This window comes from Monopterus albus, unplaced genomic scaffold, assembly GCF_001952655.1.
Source record: "Monopterus albus unplaced genomic scaffold, M_albus_1.0 scaffold41.1, whole genome shotgun sequence".
Taxonomy (NCBI): Eukaryota; Metazoa; Chordata; class Actinopteri; order Synbranchiformes; family Synbranchidae; genus Monopterus; species Monopterus albus.
The window spans coordinates 3,246,341-3,262,712 of NW_018127921.1; the positions used below are offsets into that span (position 1 = coordinate 3,246,341).

At 39.1% G+C, this 16,372-nt stretch overlaps 1 protein-coding gene across 7 annotated transcripts in view; it reads right to left on the reverse strand.

The window, feature by feature from the left end:
• cacna1c (calcium channel, voltage-dependent, L type, alpha 1C subunit) overlaps positions 1-16,372 on the reverse strand; it is a 264,475-nt gene that overhangs the window by 71,939 nt on the left and 176,164 nt on the right. For 6 of the 7 annotated variants that reach the window (XM_020599581.1, XM_020599583.1, XM_020599582.1 and 3 more), the window contains exons 5-10: positions 11,525-11,664; positions 10,114-10,266; positions 8,666-8,865; positions 6,944-7,047; positions 2,057-2,144; positions 1,331-1,415 (exon numbers count right to left, since the gene is read on the reverse strand). In XM_020599581.1, the coding sequence (XP_020455237.1) occupies positions 1,331-1,415; positions 2,057-2,144; positions 6,944-7,047; positions 8,666-8,865; positions 10,114-10,266; positions 11,525-11,664 (770 nt within the window). Of the gene's footprint in view, positions 1-1,330; positions 1,416-2,056; positions 2,145-6,943; positions 7,048-8,665; positions 8,866-10,113; positions 10,267-11,524; positions 11,665-16,372 lie in introns of those variants that run through there. The other variant, XM_020599585.1, reaches the window with a different exon arrangement.

A 16,372-nucleotide genomic window follows, 5' to 3' on the forward strand; every position in this document is an offset into this window, starting at 1 on the left:
CTTGTCTGGACTCTGTGCATAATATCAGTCATGTGGAATTCCTAAGGTTTAGCGGAAAGAAGCATCTCAATTTTGTGATGTGACATTTTCCAAATTGGCCCAAATGGGAGCGCAAATGCCGTATTTGTTTGTTAATGTGCCAATATCTCAGATACCGCTGATGTTTTTTAAACACTGATTGGCCCGGGGGAGCCCAAAGGTAACAGGTGAAAACAAGTAGATTTGTTAGGGATTAGCCACAGGGATGCTGTGCTTTACTTTCCTGTAAACTGGCTCATTGCTCATTTGACCGTGTTAATTTCTTGTGATTCTCTGAAAGATTAGATCATAATTTTTTTCCTTTCTTTTTTCTTCCCTTGGTAACCACATAGTGTTTCAGAGAACACACCGCAGTGCTTTGCAGGATATGAACAGGCTCTGTGCAGAATATATGCAGAAAGCATGCTCTGCCTCAGAGTATTTAGTCTTCATTATTGATTCATTCAACATCAGTGTGAGCAATCTGAGCTCCATGCCTTTAGAAATCTTGCAGAACACACTGTACATACTGAACAGTACAGTTCAAAACAATACAGATGCATTTTTCATCAAAGCCCTGCCTCTTTTCCTCATTTTCCCTCCATCAAGTTCTATTTATCTTCTCATGCTGTCAGGTAAAAGGAGGGCAGTGCTCTACTCTCTCTCCCCAGGAAATGTAACTCAGTCCTGGAAAGATGTGTGCCATGTGTGACAACCTCTATCTGGAGGTGTTCTAGAGGAAGACGTGCTGTTAATGTGTCTGTATAATTTCCATCTGAACACATTCGGAACGGTGCATACCTCCAGTATGTGTGAATTTGCATAAGTGTGTGAGTGTGCGTCATTGTTGTGTGTATGTGAATGTGTGCCCAGGGGCTATTAGCTACAGTCTAACACAATCCACTAATGACTAAACAGGTTTCAACTCTCAGGAGATTTTTCAGCCAAAGCAAGCAGACAATATTAACATCCTTTCAAAGTGTCAGTCACTCAGTCAGTTAGTTCCACTGCTCATTCACTGGCTATGAGCCACCACCATGTGAAGGAGACTGCAGTGAGTTCATCACTTCAAAGATCAAACGCTAGATTTGACACAGAGATATTCACACACACACATTCTCACAACCTCTGGTATATATCTTCCAACTAACCTTTCTCATTGTACCCAAAATACAGAAAATCCTACCTGCTAATACCACTACACAACTACTGATAAACCACACATACATATGCATAGTCATCCTCAAAGTGTCTTCACTCCCTCTTGACCTCTCCTACTGTTCAAAACACACACGCACACTGTGGTACTCACGGTTTCTGGGTTTGTCATCATCCAAGCCCTCCTCTTCATTCTCTGGGTCAATATCTTCAGCCTGGGTGATCCAGTCTAAATAGCCCTATATGCACACACACACACAAACACAGAAAAAGAAAGTACTGACTGCTAAGCAGAACTGAATGAACAAAAGAAACACCAAACTTCAGTTATCGATGACTGTTTTTAATGTAATTAATTAAAAATGTTATCTTTCATTATGTACCTACATATATCCTACTCTTATAGTCTTTCTAGGTAATGTACTGTAAATACAAACAGTATAACAACTATTTATTTATTTGAGTTTTGATCATTTAATGTATTTTCTTGTCTGTCTTTTAAATTCCTCTATCCTTCCTTTTTCAAACCCAGCTGAAACTCAAATAAAACTGCCTTGTGAATGAAGTTTGCTAATGAAATTTGAGATCTTTGACCTCCATATTCATTGGCCTTTCCCTGGCTAGCGGTAAAGGATGTTCAATATTTAATAAAGTCAAAATGGCTACGATAACATGTTGTCTTAATTCTTATCTAATGTTGTACATCTTGTGGCCTTACTTATTAATTTAATAGTGACACATTATTCTAAGTTGTATTAACCACTGGGGACTGGGAGCTCTAAAACTTTGATGTAATTCTTGAAAGCCTGACAGCAACACACAGTAAGATGTGGCCAATCGAGACTATTACATCATTTTAGAGTGGGACATGGAGGTCTACCTTGAGGTCCTCCTCCAGTTGTTGTTTTTCTCTGAGTTTCTGGAAGTCACCACGTGCCTTGGCCTTTTCCCTCTCTTTGGAAAACTCTCTGGGAGGAGGGGAGCAGGATGGAGGGATAGAGGGATGGAAAGAAAGAAACAGGAAACAGAGGGAGGAGAAAAGGCATCTGAAAATCTAGACTGAAGGTTTTGCAAAACACAGGTGACAAGACTGTGATAAAACAGAGCATTATACTTCAGAGTAGAAAGGAGGGAAAACCTGTTAAGGAGAGAAACAAAAGTAAAATGAAGAGAGAAAAGTTCTGCCAAGTAGACAATGTATTAGTGTGCAAAGAGAGATGAAAGCACATCCACACAGCCAAACTAAAGCTGGCTTCACATTTGAAACAATCCAAGTTACTGTAAACTCAGTTCTGTTTTTATATTAGTACAAACTGCTTGAACACACAATAAGCCTTCATATAAACACACAGTTTGAGAGGCTCTGCAGTACGCTGGCAATAATTAGGTTTTATCTAATCGCCAATATCCAGGATGTACTGCCCTATGGTTTTACTGGGCTACTTGTCTACAATTTGTTCCTAGTACAAGATCATCCAAATTGACAGCTGATTGTGAATCACCAGCCAGACTCCCTTTATTCTATTTACATATTTGCTGATCTGCATCTGTCTCCTGCCAAATTCAATCCAGCCACCAGACCAGATGCCCTCAAATTTTCCTTCTATTCCCAGTCACCTGACCTTAAGTTTTCTCATCAGTTCTATTGAAACCTGACAGTTCTACCTTCTTGCGTCAGGTCATCTATTGTGCCACACAAGCTGCAGAGTTCCAGGGATTGGTTTGCTCTGATCTGTTTGTTTTTGACTTTTCTGCCTGCTCCTTTTGCTCTTACTGCCTTTTTTGTGCTAGACTGCCTGTCCAGCCTGCTTGCTTGTAAGCCTGTCATTTTCATGATTAAAGTTACTGAACTGCACCTGCCTGCTGGTGAGTCTGCATTTGGTTCCTCCATGCCCGTGCTCTGTAAACCAGCCATGACACATAAACAAAGATGATTTAAGACTAATAAAATCAGTGTTAGAATGTGAAATATTATGATGAAACCTGGTGAAATTTCAGTTAGGTATCAAGATGGAAGAAAGAATTAAGGAGCATTTGATTTAACACTATACTTAGGCAAGGTCAAAGGCAGGTTGGAGTCAAAGACATGGTTTGAACAAAGAAAATTCATTTGGATTAGAGCTGACAGGTGCTAGGAGCCTCTGGTACATTTGCCTTTAAAAAGTGTATAAATTCACATTTGAAGGTCGACAAGAAAATTCAGCAAGTGACTCAGCAGTAGAGTTTCCTCACACCTTGTCATCTTGCATTTAAACATTGCAGTTTGGGATTTTTTTTGCTGCTACAGAAGTCTGAAAAAGATTTCAAACTAAAATTTCTTCTAAGTATACTCAAACAGGCATTATGCAATCACTACAAAAAGTTAAAGTAAACATGAGGGATGCTTTGTGTAATGTTAAGCTTCACTGTTCCCTGGAGAGCAGCAACAGCCTTGATAATGAAGGACTATAGAGAGTCCTGCCATTCTCATTGATTTTTGCAGTCAGTCTATAGTCTGGTAGTCTGGAACAGAATCAGTATGTGTGTGTGTGTGTGTGTGTGTGTAAGAGAGAAATTTAGAGCAATGACAAACCCTAAGATCACATCTACAAACTGCAGAAACACACAACACAGATCAGTGAGCATTAGGACAAACTGCTGTTGTCTTGTTTGTCAGAATGTTAGCAGAAATCTCAGTTCTATTGATCTGTGCTTGTGTGTATCAGTGTGTGTAGAAGCTGTGTGTGTGGGAGTGTAGTTGTAAATACAAAACTCTTGAGGCATCATTTTGTCACTTTTCTGCCCTGTATCATCTATGAATTTTCTCCTTTCCTCATCAAATCCAGACAAATGCAGTCACACAGTGTTTCTGTCTGTGCGTTCACTGCCCTCATTCTTCCTGTTTAACCATTGCTTATTATACCAAAGTGAGACCCACGCAGATACACCACGGAGGAAGCAGTTGGTAAAAGGTCAGGCTGTGTAGTGTGTTGACAGCATCATTAGTCAGAAGTCAGACAAAGACTAAGACAGCCAAACCCCCCAAGCTGTTTGGACCAGATAGACCTCTATTATTTTTACCACAATGCTGCCGCCACATCACTGTGGATATCAAGAGTTAGATTCAGGTTAGTCAGTCAGGCTAAGACAAAAAAAAAAAGCTACTGTAGGATTCAAAAGTTTATAGCTTTTAAACAAAGGTAAATTATTGTGGCCATAAGTGTGATATTTGTATGGTTGCATATTTGGGTATATTTTCATAAGCATTTTCATGTATTTCAAAAAGGTGAAACCCAACTGCCAGCAGAAAAGTATTTGTCAATACGTTTACAGTCGTCTATGAAGACGACTTTTATTTGGCCTGATATTACAGTAGGCTGTGCCCACTGGGAGGCTGAGAATTTATACACTGCTGCTAGCCAATATTTTTCTTTATTATAAATGGAGATGGCAATGCTTTGTGCCATCTTGGTAGTACTGAGAGTTAAGCATTTCACGATCGTAATAATGCTTTTCTATAGAGGCAGCACAGTAGAGCCGTGTTTAGAGAGGCAATATTCAAAAGGTCTGGGTGGCAGAGACTCTGCATCTGTTCTGCTGAAATTTCCTGAAGCCAGATGCTGAAGTATAATTTCACTAGTCAGCTACAAATGGTAATGACTAGAACAGTATGAGCAGTTAATGGTAAGGCTCCAAGTCCTCATACACATGTGGTAATGCAACAACTTTGCATACAAGCATCACCCAATAGTAAACAGTATAAATGTAAATGTCAGCTGTCAGGTTATACTTTTCCTTGTGCCACATGTGCTAGTATGCACTGTGTATTTCTACACAAGTCATCAAACTGTACCTGCACCGCTTTTATTACAACACATTCCTGTACATACTGTGTACTTGTTACATTTAAACCACATCTACTTCCAGATACAGGAAAGAAATATAGAGTTCCAAAGTTCCAGCAAAGATAAGCAGCAAAGCTCTCCAAGAACAAAAGCAAGAAGGTGAGAAAGAAGTTAGTTTCAAGTGACCTTTGACCCTACCCTTACCCGCTCAACACCCCCAGAACCAAGTTTAGCACAAAGAAGGATCCAATGATGATTAAGGTGACAAAATAGACCCAGGGCCACCTGTAACCTACTGCATCATTCACCTAGAAGATGGAGGAATGGAGGAGAGGGACCAAGGAGTGGCGACAGAAAGGAAGGATGGAAGGTAGAGATTGAGGGAGAAAGAAGTAAAATACAGATGTGATCAAAGAAAAGATAAATAAAGAAATGTTAAGAGGGAAGGAACAAGGGAACAAGGGAAGTTGTTAGATCCTTAGTTAACATTCCTTCTGCACAATCCCTGCAGAAATAGAGCATTTGTATTTTTTAGAGTCAGTTAGTGGGCCACATGGTGGTGTATTTGATCAACTGTGTTTAACTTAGGTTTGAAAAATTACAACTCAATGTACTCATTGATTTAGGAGACAAATTGGCCATGCAAAACAGTGGCAGCGACACAAGGCTATGAACAGTCCACATCATAAACAAAACAGCTCCTCCTTTAATTATTTGTGTGTAGAAGGTGAGCAGATGTAGGTCTGCAAAAAGAGAAGGTTAGAGGTTAGAATTCAGATCAACCCATTTCAGGCGTAAACGCTGTGGAGGGAGAGCATTTTAGTGATACATGAACATCATCACAAATTATTCTTGATCAGTGTAATCAATGTTCTATGTTTTATAAATTTTGAAAGCAATTTTGATGTGTTACTCACTGTTACTAATATTATAATACTGCCATTGTTGTTGTTGTGTTATCATTATTGTACTGTTTTTATATCTAATGACCAAATTATTTATATCTGTATACCTATTTTTTTTTCTTTACAGCCTTCCATCCAATAACTTCCATCTTTAGCGCCATGTTTCCACCAGAACTTTTTCTGCCTGCTCAGTTTCCCTGTTGTCCAAGATTTTTTTTTTCTCCATTCACCCGAGGGGTGAATTATTCATGCTCCACTGTGTCCCTACAGGCTGGGTGGCGCTTGTATTTAAACAGGATGACTTGGCAGAGAGGGGGTACAACAGCACCCAGCTGGCCTCTTAGAGCAGAATTTATTGAATCAAAACACACACATAAACACATTACATTACTGTATGTGAACAGCAGCATGTGCCACTATACTGCACAAATGTACAGATGGCGCAAGATAATTTGGCACATGAGACAAACATGTATGGAAATCAACACACATGTATACCCACAAAACTAGACTCTAAATGCAGTCAGGTTTTACAGAAGGAGTCTGGAGTGAACAAAAACAGCTAACTTAAAGAAAGATGACACAAAGACAATAAGAACGTTGCTCCTGTATGTCATTAAATCTGTGACTGTCAAAAGAAGACAGTCCAACAAGTCTGGAAGTGTATGTGTGTGCATTATCCACCTGCTTCTAATGTGTTTAATAAAGTTTACAGCCTCCAAACAAAGTGCTTAAACATACTTTGTTTTCTTAAACAGAATTATTGCTATGCAAATTTAATAAAGTTGGCCCAATAATAACAATAATACTTATAATAATACACAGCCTTTTTTCATAGTCATGGATTATTTACTCTGAGTTCAACTCTTCTCTGGTCACTGGATCCTCAAAAATCAGCCTTAAGATGTGTTTTAAACATTTGGATAAGGGAGTCTTGTTACATGGACATTTATCACATCTAGAACACTACCAGATCACAAACAGTACACATATCTGTACACACACAAGCACACACATGACAACAAGATAACCTCTTACCCGCTCAACACCCCCAGAACGAGATTGAGAACGAAAAACGAGCCGAAGATGACAAGAGAGACAAAATAGACCCATGGCAGCTCATAGCCCATAGCATCCTGCATCTGAAAGTGCGAAAGGGGGTAGCCGAGATAGAGTTGAGATAGAGATAGAGGGAACACAAGGTAGGTTGAGAAGAAATGTGAGAGAAAAAGGTTTGAGTAGGCAGAAAATGAACAAGTGAATGATGGGGGGCAGTAGGATAAGAAAGAGGGAAAGGGAAAGCATGACAAGCAGGGAATAAGAGAAAACAAGTGCATGTTAAAAACAGCAGTAGAAAGGCCTGGCAAAGCAAGAGTGGCAGTATTGTATGATTAAATGTGTGTGCACCCTTATATCTGCCTGTTGGAGAGCAGGTCGTTGACAATCCACAATTAAGAACACTAAACAACACTTAACTGCAGATGCTTTTGAAACTCAATGAGAAAACTTAGCACTTACACAGAGTGTGTGTCAGATTATTGGAGTGCACATAAATTCAATGGAAGGAAATATAGAGAAAAAATATGAGCAAAGTTGTTTGTTTTCGCTCTTATAAATTAAAGAGCAGCCATTTTAACACACAATCTACTAGGCAGAGAGAGAAAACAGGACACGATGGAAGACAAGAGACCTAGGCTTATTTTGCTACAACAGCACCAAGTGTCATTAATCTATATTCCCAAAAATGTGACAATAAAAACTTTGAAAATGCATGGCCCAGACCTAATGGCCCATGCAAACCAAATACATTTAAAGGCTTGGTGTTGCTAAATGTTTTCCACAATCATTTGTACTTAAAACTCCTGACAAGCAGGAGCTGGCTACACCGGCGCTTTCATAATAAGTGATTTTTTTAAATTGATGTGATGCTGCATGTGTGTCTGTGTGCAAAAGGTTATAGTAGATAGAGAAGTGGAAGAAGGGGTGTAGAGCTAGTAGGTTCAATGCTCTATGTGTATATGAACACGGACTCAGCAGACAGACAATAAGATTACACACTCTCTCTCTCTCTCTCACACACACACACACACACAAACTGTTCAAGTTACACTGTCATCTACCTGAGGAAATGTCAGTCTCTGAATAAACTTCTGTACGGTACTGTAAATCTTTCTTTTCTTTTTCATCCTTAATAATTTTTTAAAAACATTTTGAATAAATTGTCTTTGTGTTTTTAAAGCCATACCTTCATTGCAAAATGCTTTCTCAGGAAAGCACATGTGGGAGTTTGAGCAAACTGTCTTCACACTGATTAAGAGCATGAACTGATCTGCTTATTCCACTGGACAGGGCTGGAGCATGCTTCTGGCCATTCTGTTCACACCCCTCTGTGGCTGTATGCGTTGTGTGTTCGCCTGACACCTGAATAAAGCATCAGGATTCTACACACATTCCAAATGTCCTCTATTACACAGTGTATTGTCTGCATCAATTTAGCCTGAGGTATGAGCTAACATGTACACACACATCAACACCGTCTCTGTCTGTCTGCTTTTCTCTGAACAATCTTTGTGTGCATACCTGCTTTTCTGAGAGGAGTGTTTGTGTTACTATTTTATTGCTTTATATTGTTTTCTAAAAAGCACTCATGTGTTGCTGATGTTATGATTACAGTATACTGGTTACACACACACATAAGACAGTATAACACTCACTCAGGCACACACACATGCAAAGACAGTATTATGGCGTCCGGCTCACCCAGTATAGCACATCCGTCCAGCCCTCCATGGTTATACACTGGAACACCGTTAACATGGCAAAAGCAAAGTTGTCAAAGTTGGTGATGCCGTCATTTGGGCCCTCCCATCCCATTTTGCACTCTGTTCCATTCAGTTTACAGTGTCGACCGTAAGCTCCATCAGGTGCGCACGGTGCTGGCTTTTCCTCCGCAATGGTGCCTTTGACAAAAGAAACAAGAGTAAGCGGAAAGCGTTTTACCGTCTTTATCCCTTTTTTGATGAGACTATATTTACACAGTTGCAAAGCAACAGAAGCTGCAAAATTTGTTATAGATAATTACATTAACAATAGCGCACAATATGTCTGTCTATGTGTATGCGGCTGTTTATGACAAATCGAGAACAATTTCCGTGTTTGCTATGGTGGATGGTGCAAAACACTATAGCCATGAGACTCAGCCGGTTTCTTTGGAGCACTATGGTATACTCTGCACTGACAGCAATAATAATCAAAGCATAATCTTTTGCCTTCACCAACAGTATGTCTTTCTTACCAAAATGCTACTTGGGAATTGTAAAATAATGTTTTTCATGTTTTTATGGGCGCAAGCTGGTACTTAATTTTTTTTTATCAAGGATTTTTTTCTAACACATCTTTTGTAGTGATAGAAAAACATCAGTTTCATGCCCATCCACTGAAACATTATCTATGCAACAAGGCTTTTACTTCATGAAGAAATACAAAATAAGCATTCATACACTTTTGGTTGCTCTACATTTGAAAGAATTTTATCCCAAAGAAACAATCCCACATCTAAAATAAAGTTAAAAAAGGACACACTAAAATCAAATAGAACAGCAATATAAAAAAAAATCCATGTGGAAAAAGTGTGCTAATTATACAAAACAAGCTCTCCTGGGTGATGTGTAGCATAACAGAGAGCATTCAACTAGCAATTTCCCAGTGTAAAGCTAATGTTTCTCATGGGATCACCATAACAACTCTCCAGTCCATTTATACCTGGGGGCCTTTACTGAAAATTCTTTCAATCATTTACGGCGGCTGCTGTTTCAATTATTGCTCAAATTGTTCATACTCAGAAACATAAATCATGGTTTAAATAATTAAAGCAGGTGATCATTTAAACCCTTTGCCTTGCTTGTGGAGGGTTGATGGCTTACTGCAGTCTAAGATTTAAGGATAGATCATTCAGACTTATTGGAATAGTAAGGTGAGCATTCAGCCATGGCTGACTTCGATATCACAATTGAAAAGGCTCGTGTCGCACAGCATTCACCTCTGTTTCCATCACTGATGCAAGTATGTCTCTGTGTGTGAATATGTGCTTACTGAACCATACTTTCACACACAGTTGAATACATGATTCAAAATTTATCCGAGCATTGAAGTGCAGGATTCAAGTGTATGCATCTTTGAATCAGTGTGCAATCGACTAGCTACTCTACCTAAATGCTCATAAATGCAGGTCTTGTGCATCTTGCCCATGAAGAGCTCCAGGCCAATGATGGCATAAATGATGATGACGAAGAGGACCAGCAGGGCGATATGGAGCAGAGGAACCATGGCTTTGATTATGGAGTTCAACACTACCTGTAAACCTGCAGCACACACAAAAGAGAAAATGCTGAGAATACATACGGGATGTAGGTTTATTCAACTGATTCTTTTTTTTTTTGTCAAAAATGTATTAGTACATATGATTTTGTGTATACAGATACACATCTTATTAGATCACCTGTAACATTTCATCTTGAACCTTTGCTTGAAAATTCATTTCAAATGTTTTTTAAATGTTTCACAGGCAGCTATAACCACTGACTGCGATTCATTTATGCAAAATTTCTGTTCCTATAAAGCATGAATTCTGTATACTATTACGGCTCTATAGGAAAGGAAAACAACAATGATGAAGTAATTCTTTTTGAACTGTAGCTAGTAAAGAAGCCAACATTTTTCCTGTGTAAATAAAGATTCTTCAGCTCAAGATGATCATATTTACATTTTTATTAATTTGGATTTGGGTGAACATGGTTGTTGTGTTATTCATGTATAATTTGGAGAATTAAATGCAACTGCTAAATTACAGTGCCTTCAATGACTGAGGAATACTTGGAGTGGTAACATAGTACTTATTCTGTATATTGGTTGTAAAATGGGAAGGGGAATGGCTGTGGCATTTAAAACATCTAGTCTTAATTAAAACATGTTCATTTCAAGATCATTGTTTTGGTGAATTCTACTAGACATAAACAACAATGGGATTGGAAGCTTTTAAAAAGACAAATGTGTCAATCACTGTGCTCATCAGCTAGCAAACATGCCTCTGATCAGATGCCATGACACCAATTCAACACATAGCCCAGTGATGCTGGACAGGGTTCATTGTAAACACTGTGCACTGCAGCAGTCATGCTTTTAAAACAAGCAAAGGTGTGGGATGTGCACTAGCACCCCGTGCATTCATTTGGTGCTGTTATCACAACAGCTACTGTACCTTTCTCTCTCACACACACAGGTAGGTGAACACACTTGCACAGCCTTCCTCACCGATATCCCTTCCTGACATCTGGCTTGTTGGATTATTGATTTCTGTAGTCACTAACACAGACAGGCTGACAGACAACTCATCTACTATCTCACAACAGGACATGAGGACTGTGTGTGTGAATATGTGTGTATGTGCATGTGTGCATCATTGAGCCTGTATGTGCAGTATCAAGCATCAATATCAGCTCCAATCTGTGGTTCATTTGTTCCACACTTTAGCCACTCACTGTTCACACCTGATCCCCAGAGCATTCTTTCTTTTTTGTATTTCATTCTCTCTGTCTTTCTTTCACAGCTCTCAATACTTACTGGGCACTCCAGAGACCAGTCTGAGGGGTCTGAGTACTCTGAATGCCCTCAGAGCTTTGACATCGAAGCCTGCTGCCTTCCCACCAATAGGAGTGGCTCCTTCCACCTTGGTGGCCTGCTCTAAGATTGCACTGAATAACCTGCAAGACAGAAAAGCAACCAACATCTCATGTTGACATCAAATTTCTACATATTAGAGAATGTCTGGAAGAGAGGAAACAATAAAAAGAGACATACAGAGACAAAGCAGATAATAGATACTGTATCTGCAGCTGTTGTCATTAAAGATTTTCTCTGAACCCACTGTTGTCAATACAAACTGAATCATCCACATTATCTTTATCATAATCTATAAAGCAACGTAGGTGTTTAGACTTAAATTCAGACGGCCTAAGACCAACATTTAAAAGCAAAGGGAATAATGAAGACATCTGCACTGTTTCAACAATGAAATGCATTTCTCAGAGAAAAGTCAACAGTGGAAAATAAAACAGCTAATTAGTTCGCTCTCCAACACAACAATAGAATGTGTTTCATCTGTTCCCTCTGTTTTTCACAGATAAAGAAATGTGAGACACTTGGATTTAAAGATTTGACATTCAGCTCCACAGAACACTGTGCATTGTGCATGTCTGTAGTGAAAGAGGTGTCTTCATATTGTGTTGGTGTGTGTGTATGTCTATGTGTGCTCCCAGCACTACGATTGAATATAACACAAATCTACAGATGTCACACATCCGTTCCTATCTCACTGGCACAAAGTATGCAGAAATACACAATTATACAAATTCTTGTGCTCTATTTAAGTGTTATTTTTTTCTGTGTTGCTCTTTATTAACTATTATCCTCCATGAAATAATTTACAGACATCTGTTTATGTCTCGTGGTATACAATATATGGCACAAATATACAGACACCTCTGCCCTATACTTTAGTGTAATTCTGGTCTGAGGCTGTTGTTCATGGTTTGTGTAAGGCCTCTTGATTTTATTTAAGGGAAAATTCTGATCCCCGGTTTTCAACCTAGGGGGTTGAGACTCCCCAGAAGGTCACATGATAGAAAATAGGAAAGTAAAGCATACACACACACACACACACAACTTATTTCTGTCATAAAATTGTTAATTTATTCCAAGTTTCCTTATTAATAATCTGAAAGAGGAAGCTCATTGCAAAAACAGAGTTCTCAAAAACAGAAAAGGGTAATTTCACTTCATTTCAGCATTAAGATACTCAAAACCAGTATTACAATCTCAATAGCAAGTTATAATATCTTATTAGGATCTAACTTAAAAAACTGCCTGTTTGTCAGACAAAAACAAGCATCTATTACCTTGACTTTATCTTCACTTTGGTCATACTGCTCACAGCTTAAACATATATACCTTTTGATAAAAGACTGGAAGTTAACCGTGCTTTGTTAAAGCCAAAATGTTTGGTTTAGCAATAGTGTCCTCTCAAATTTGTGATAACTTGAGGACGGCCCTTTGCTGTTCAAACCTGACAGAAAACACATGCAGAGCCAGGTCCATAATGAAATATCTTCTCAGAAGAACACCAACCACATGCCGGGCCTAAACCTTACTTCTCACCTTCACTAACACTCTTGTGTCTGAATGGGACTAAATCCCAGGAGACTGATTTAGAATTGTTGTGATAACCTTTCAAGAAAATGGAGGCTGTTACAGTGAAACATTAATGACAAAGGTAATGTTTTGTTTTTCACACATTTGACCAAATGTTAAGCAGTACATAGAAAACTACATAGACATACTTAACAATGCAAATATAATCTTCAATAAAAGGCCAAGACATGTTTTTATGCTGTATCCTTTTGTTAGCTATTATCCTCTATAAAATTATTTACAGACATCTCTTTGGCTCACAAGCTTGAATTTATGTGCGTCCAGCTGAGCTTATCACTCTCCCTCTTCTCCCTCTGTCCCTCTGCAATCCTTTAGAAATCACCATACAATACCATTTTCCAGCTAGCGCGGCTCAAAGGCCAGTCAGCGGCACGTTAGTCATGGAGAATTATCAATTAGCACAGATGAAATGGCCACTTGAAAAGACCTCTCAAAACATATCACCCGCTCTCTCCCTCTCACACTCTCTCCATTTTGCATTACCTCCCTCTCAATTTGATTTACTCTCTCTCTTTGTCTCAGTGGGAAGCACGCCTTTGAAACCGAGTATAAAAAACATGTCAAGGATCCACAGTTTTGCACCACCAGCATTTCGCCCAGCATGTTTTACTCCGCTGGGGTGTTAAAAGATAAATAGAGCCTTTGTGTGTAGCACCACGTAATGGCTTGTGTACATCCACAGCTAAAGATAGTACTAACTGTGTACATTCATCAAGATATCAGAGGCTGTGAGGGTTCATAGTAAAATGTCAGCATCACACTACTGACAAACAGTGAACTCATCTTTGAACTATTATAAATTTGCATTAAACCTGCAGCTATGTTCATTATCAATTAATCAACTGTTTGTTTTGAATAACCTACTAATCATTTAATCTACTGTACTGGACGTCACACAGTACTGTAGTGAAAATGTCCATCACATGCTCCTTTATTTAAAGGCAGGGGTGCTCAGTAATTTTTTACAGCGAGCCATTCTCACAGATTCCGATCATCAGGAGGGCTGCAATAAACTGACACCACTGAGTAACATAAAACGTTACACAAGATATAATAAAGCAGTTACCAACATGATCAATTTTGTTGCTCTTCAATAAAATCAGAGTTATAAATCTTATTCATAAATGTTAGCACACATACTGTAGCTTTAAAATGTCATTCAAAACTTCATCTTTTAAATTTAAGAGCACGTCTAAGCACAGCTGTTCCCACAAAGACAAAGTAACTTGTTGAGTGTTTATTTTCTATGGCATGAACTTTTCTCTGGCTGTTGTCTCTCCAACTTTGTCCTACATTGGACATAATTCACTCTGTGTAGCTGTCGGTTGTTCTTGCCCAGGCTGCTGTTGTTTTATCACAGAAGATGATCCACAATTTGACATGGGCCACTCTTCTGATGGCGATTCAATCTGCTGACCTCTCGATACAACTGAAGTTTATAATAACAAGGTGCTTCTCCCTCATGCTAATCAAGTTTAGAGCAATACAAAGGCCTACATGTAAGACCGAGGCTATCCTGGGCTGCAAACAGATGCCTTGCAGGCAACATGTGGCCTGTGGGCTGCACAAAATCTATCTATGCTCCAAGGTGACACTTTCAGATTGCTCTTTTTACAGTGCTTCACCACCAGTCCAAAGCCTACGTTATAAAATCTATAGTGATATAAAACACAGTCACAGAAAATCCATATATCAAAGAACCTTTGACTGCTTTGCTAGATAAATGGCTTTACATAGCTGATAATTGTTTTGTTGATTGAATAATGGATTTATTGATTAAATTTTTCATTGCAAAGCTGCAAGACTTTAAATGGTTTCCCATGGTCTTTATTCTTTTTTATGATAATCGTACAGCTATTGGTACTGTTAAAACAAGACAAAGTAGGAAAGATATGTAAAGCATAAAGAAAGAGTCTATATACTACCTACTGTTATTGTACAAGCACACACACACACACACACACACACACACCCTGAACCTTCACTAATAAACTCTGGGGCTCTGGGCTCTAGCATTTGTGTGAATGTGTGACTACATGTGTCTCTAAGGCTGCTCAACACCAGGTACAAACTCTTTCACCCATATGGTAGATGTTCCAGAGACAGAGAACTCTGTCACCTCTCATCTATCCACACAGAAGCACAGGTGGGTTGGCAGTTAGGGGCACACAAGCACAAAGACAAGCACTCACTCATGCACACACAGCAATACAGTGCTGCCACAGTTCAGTGTTTCCTGGCTCTGTGTTTTCTCTCTGAATCTTTCAAAGTGACCATACACACAAGCAAAATGCATATTTAAAAGTGCTCGACTGAGGTTAGGAAGAAGATTTCCATGTTTTTTTTTTTATTACAGAGGAAAATGATCTTTACCTTTCGACAATCCAACTAACTCTGCCTAAATTCTTGAGAGGACATTATTTGCACAACTACAAGAGGTCACTTGTAAGAAAAACATAAACAAGGGTTGTTTTAAGTCAGGGACCAATGCTGTGTGTCTTTCTCATGAGTACAGTCTCCGCTGTCATGTCTTCAGACTGATTTTTACTGGTTTTCAGTTCTATGTACAAATACGCAACATGCCCAAGCTTTGCTATCATCCTGTCAAAATTCTAAACTGTATCTGCGTCAAAGGAGAAAGAACGACTTTGTGTTCTCTAACGGTGTGCTTATTTTGGCCATGTGCCGAAAGACAAAGAAGTCACAAAGTGACAAAGGAAAATTTTAAGAACCCTGGGGAGGTCTCGGGAGGCCATCCAGGTTTAATCTCACAGAACAGCAAGCATTGACTTTTCTGAAGTGTCCTTGAGTGAAACACTGAAACTTGTCAATTTCACAGCTGCAGCTTGTATCTCACCTTCTAACCTCTTGTGGTAAGTTTGGAAGGAGCTCTCTTACATGGATCAACACTGTATTATTACACATTAACATGTTGTGACTCAGCGTAAATGTTAACATTACACAATTATTCTGTTACAATAAAAGCCATCATTCTAACAGAGACAGAAAGAAACAGAGAGCGAGAGCAGCAGCCAGAGATAACAGCAGTGGTAAAGGTTGTGTTTATGCCAGGGGCACTGGCACCATGGCGCTAGCTGAGGGGTTTTGTCTGCGTCTACACAGTAAACCCAGCCATGTTCAGTTAGTGATGGCTAATGTGAGTGAAAACTTGACCGGCAATGAACAAGACTCACTGAGTGT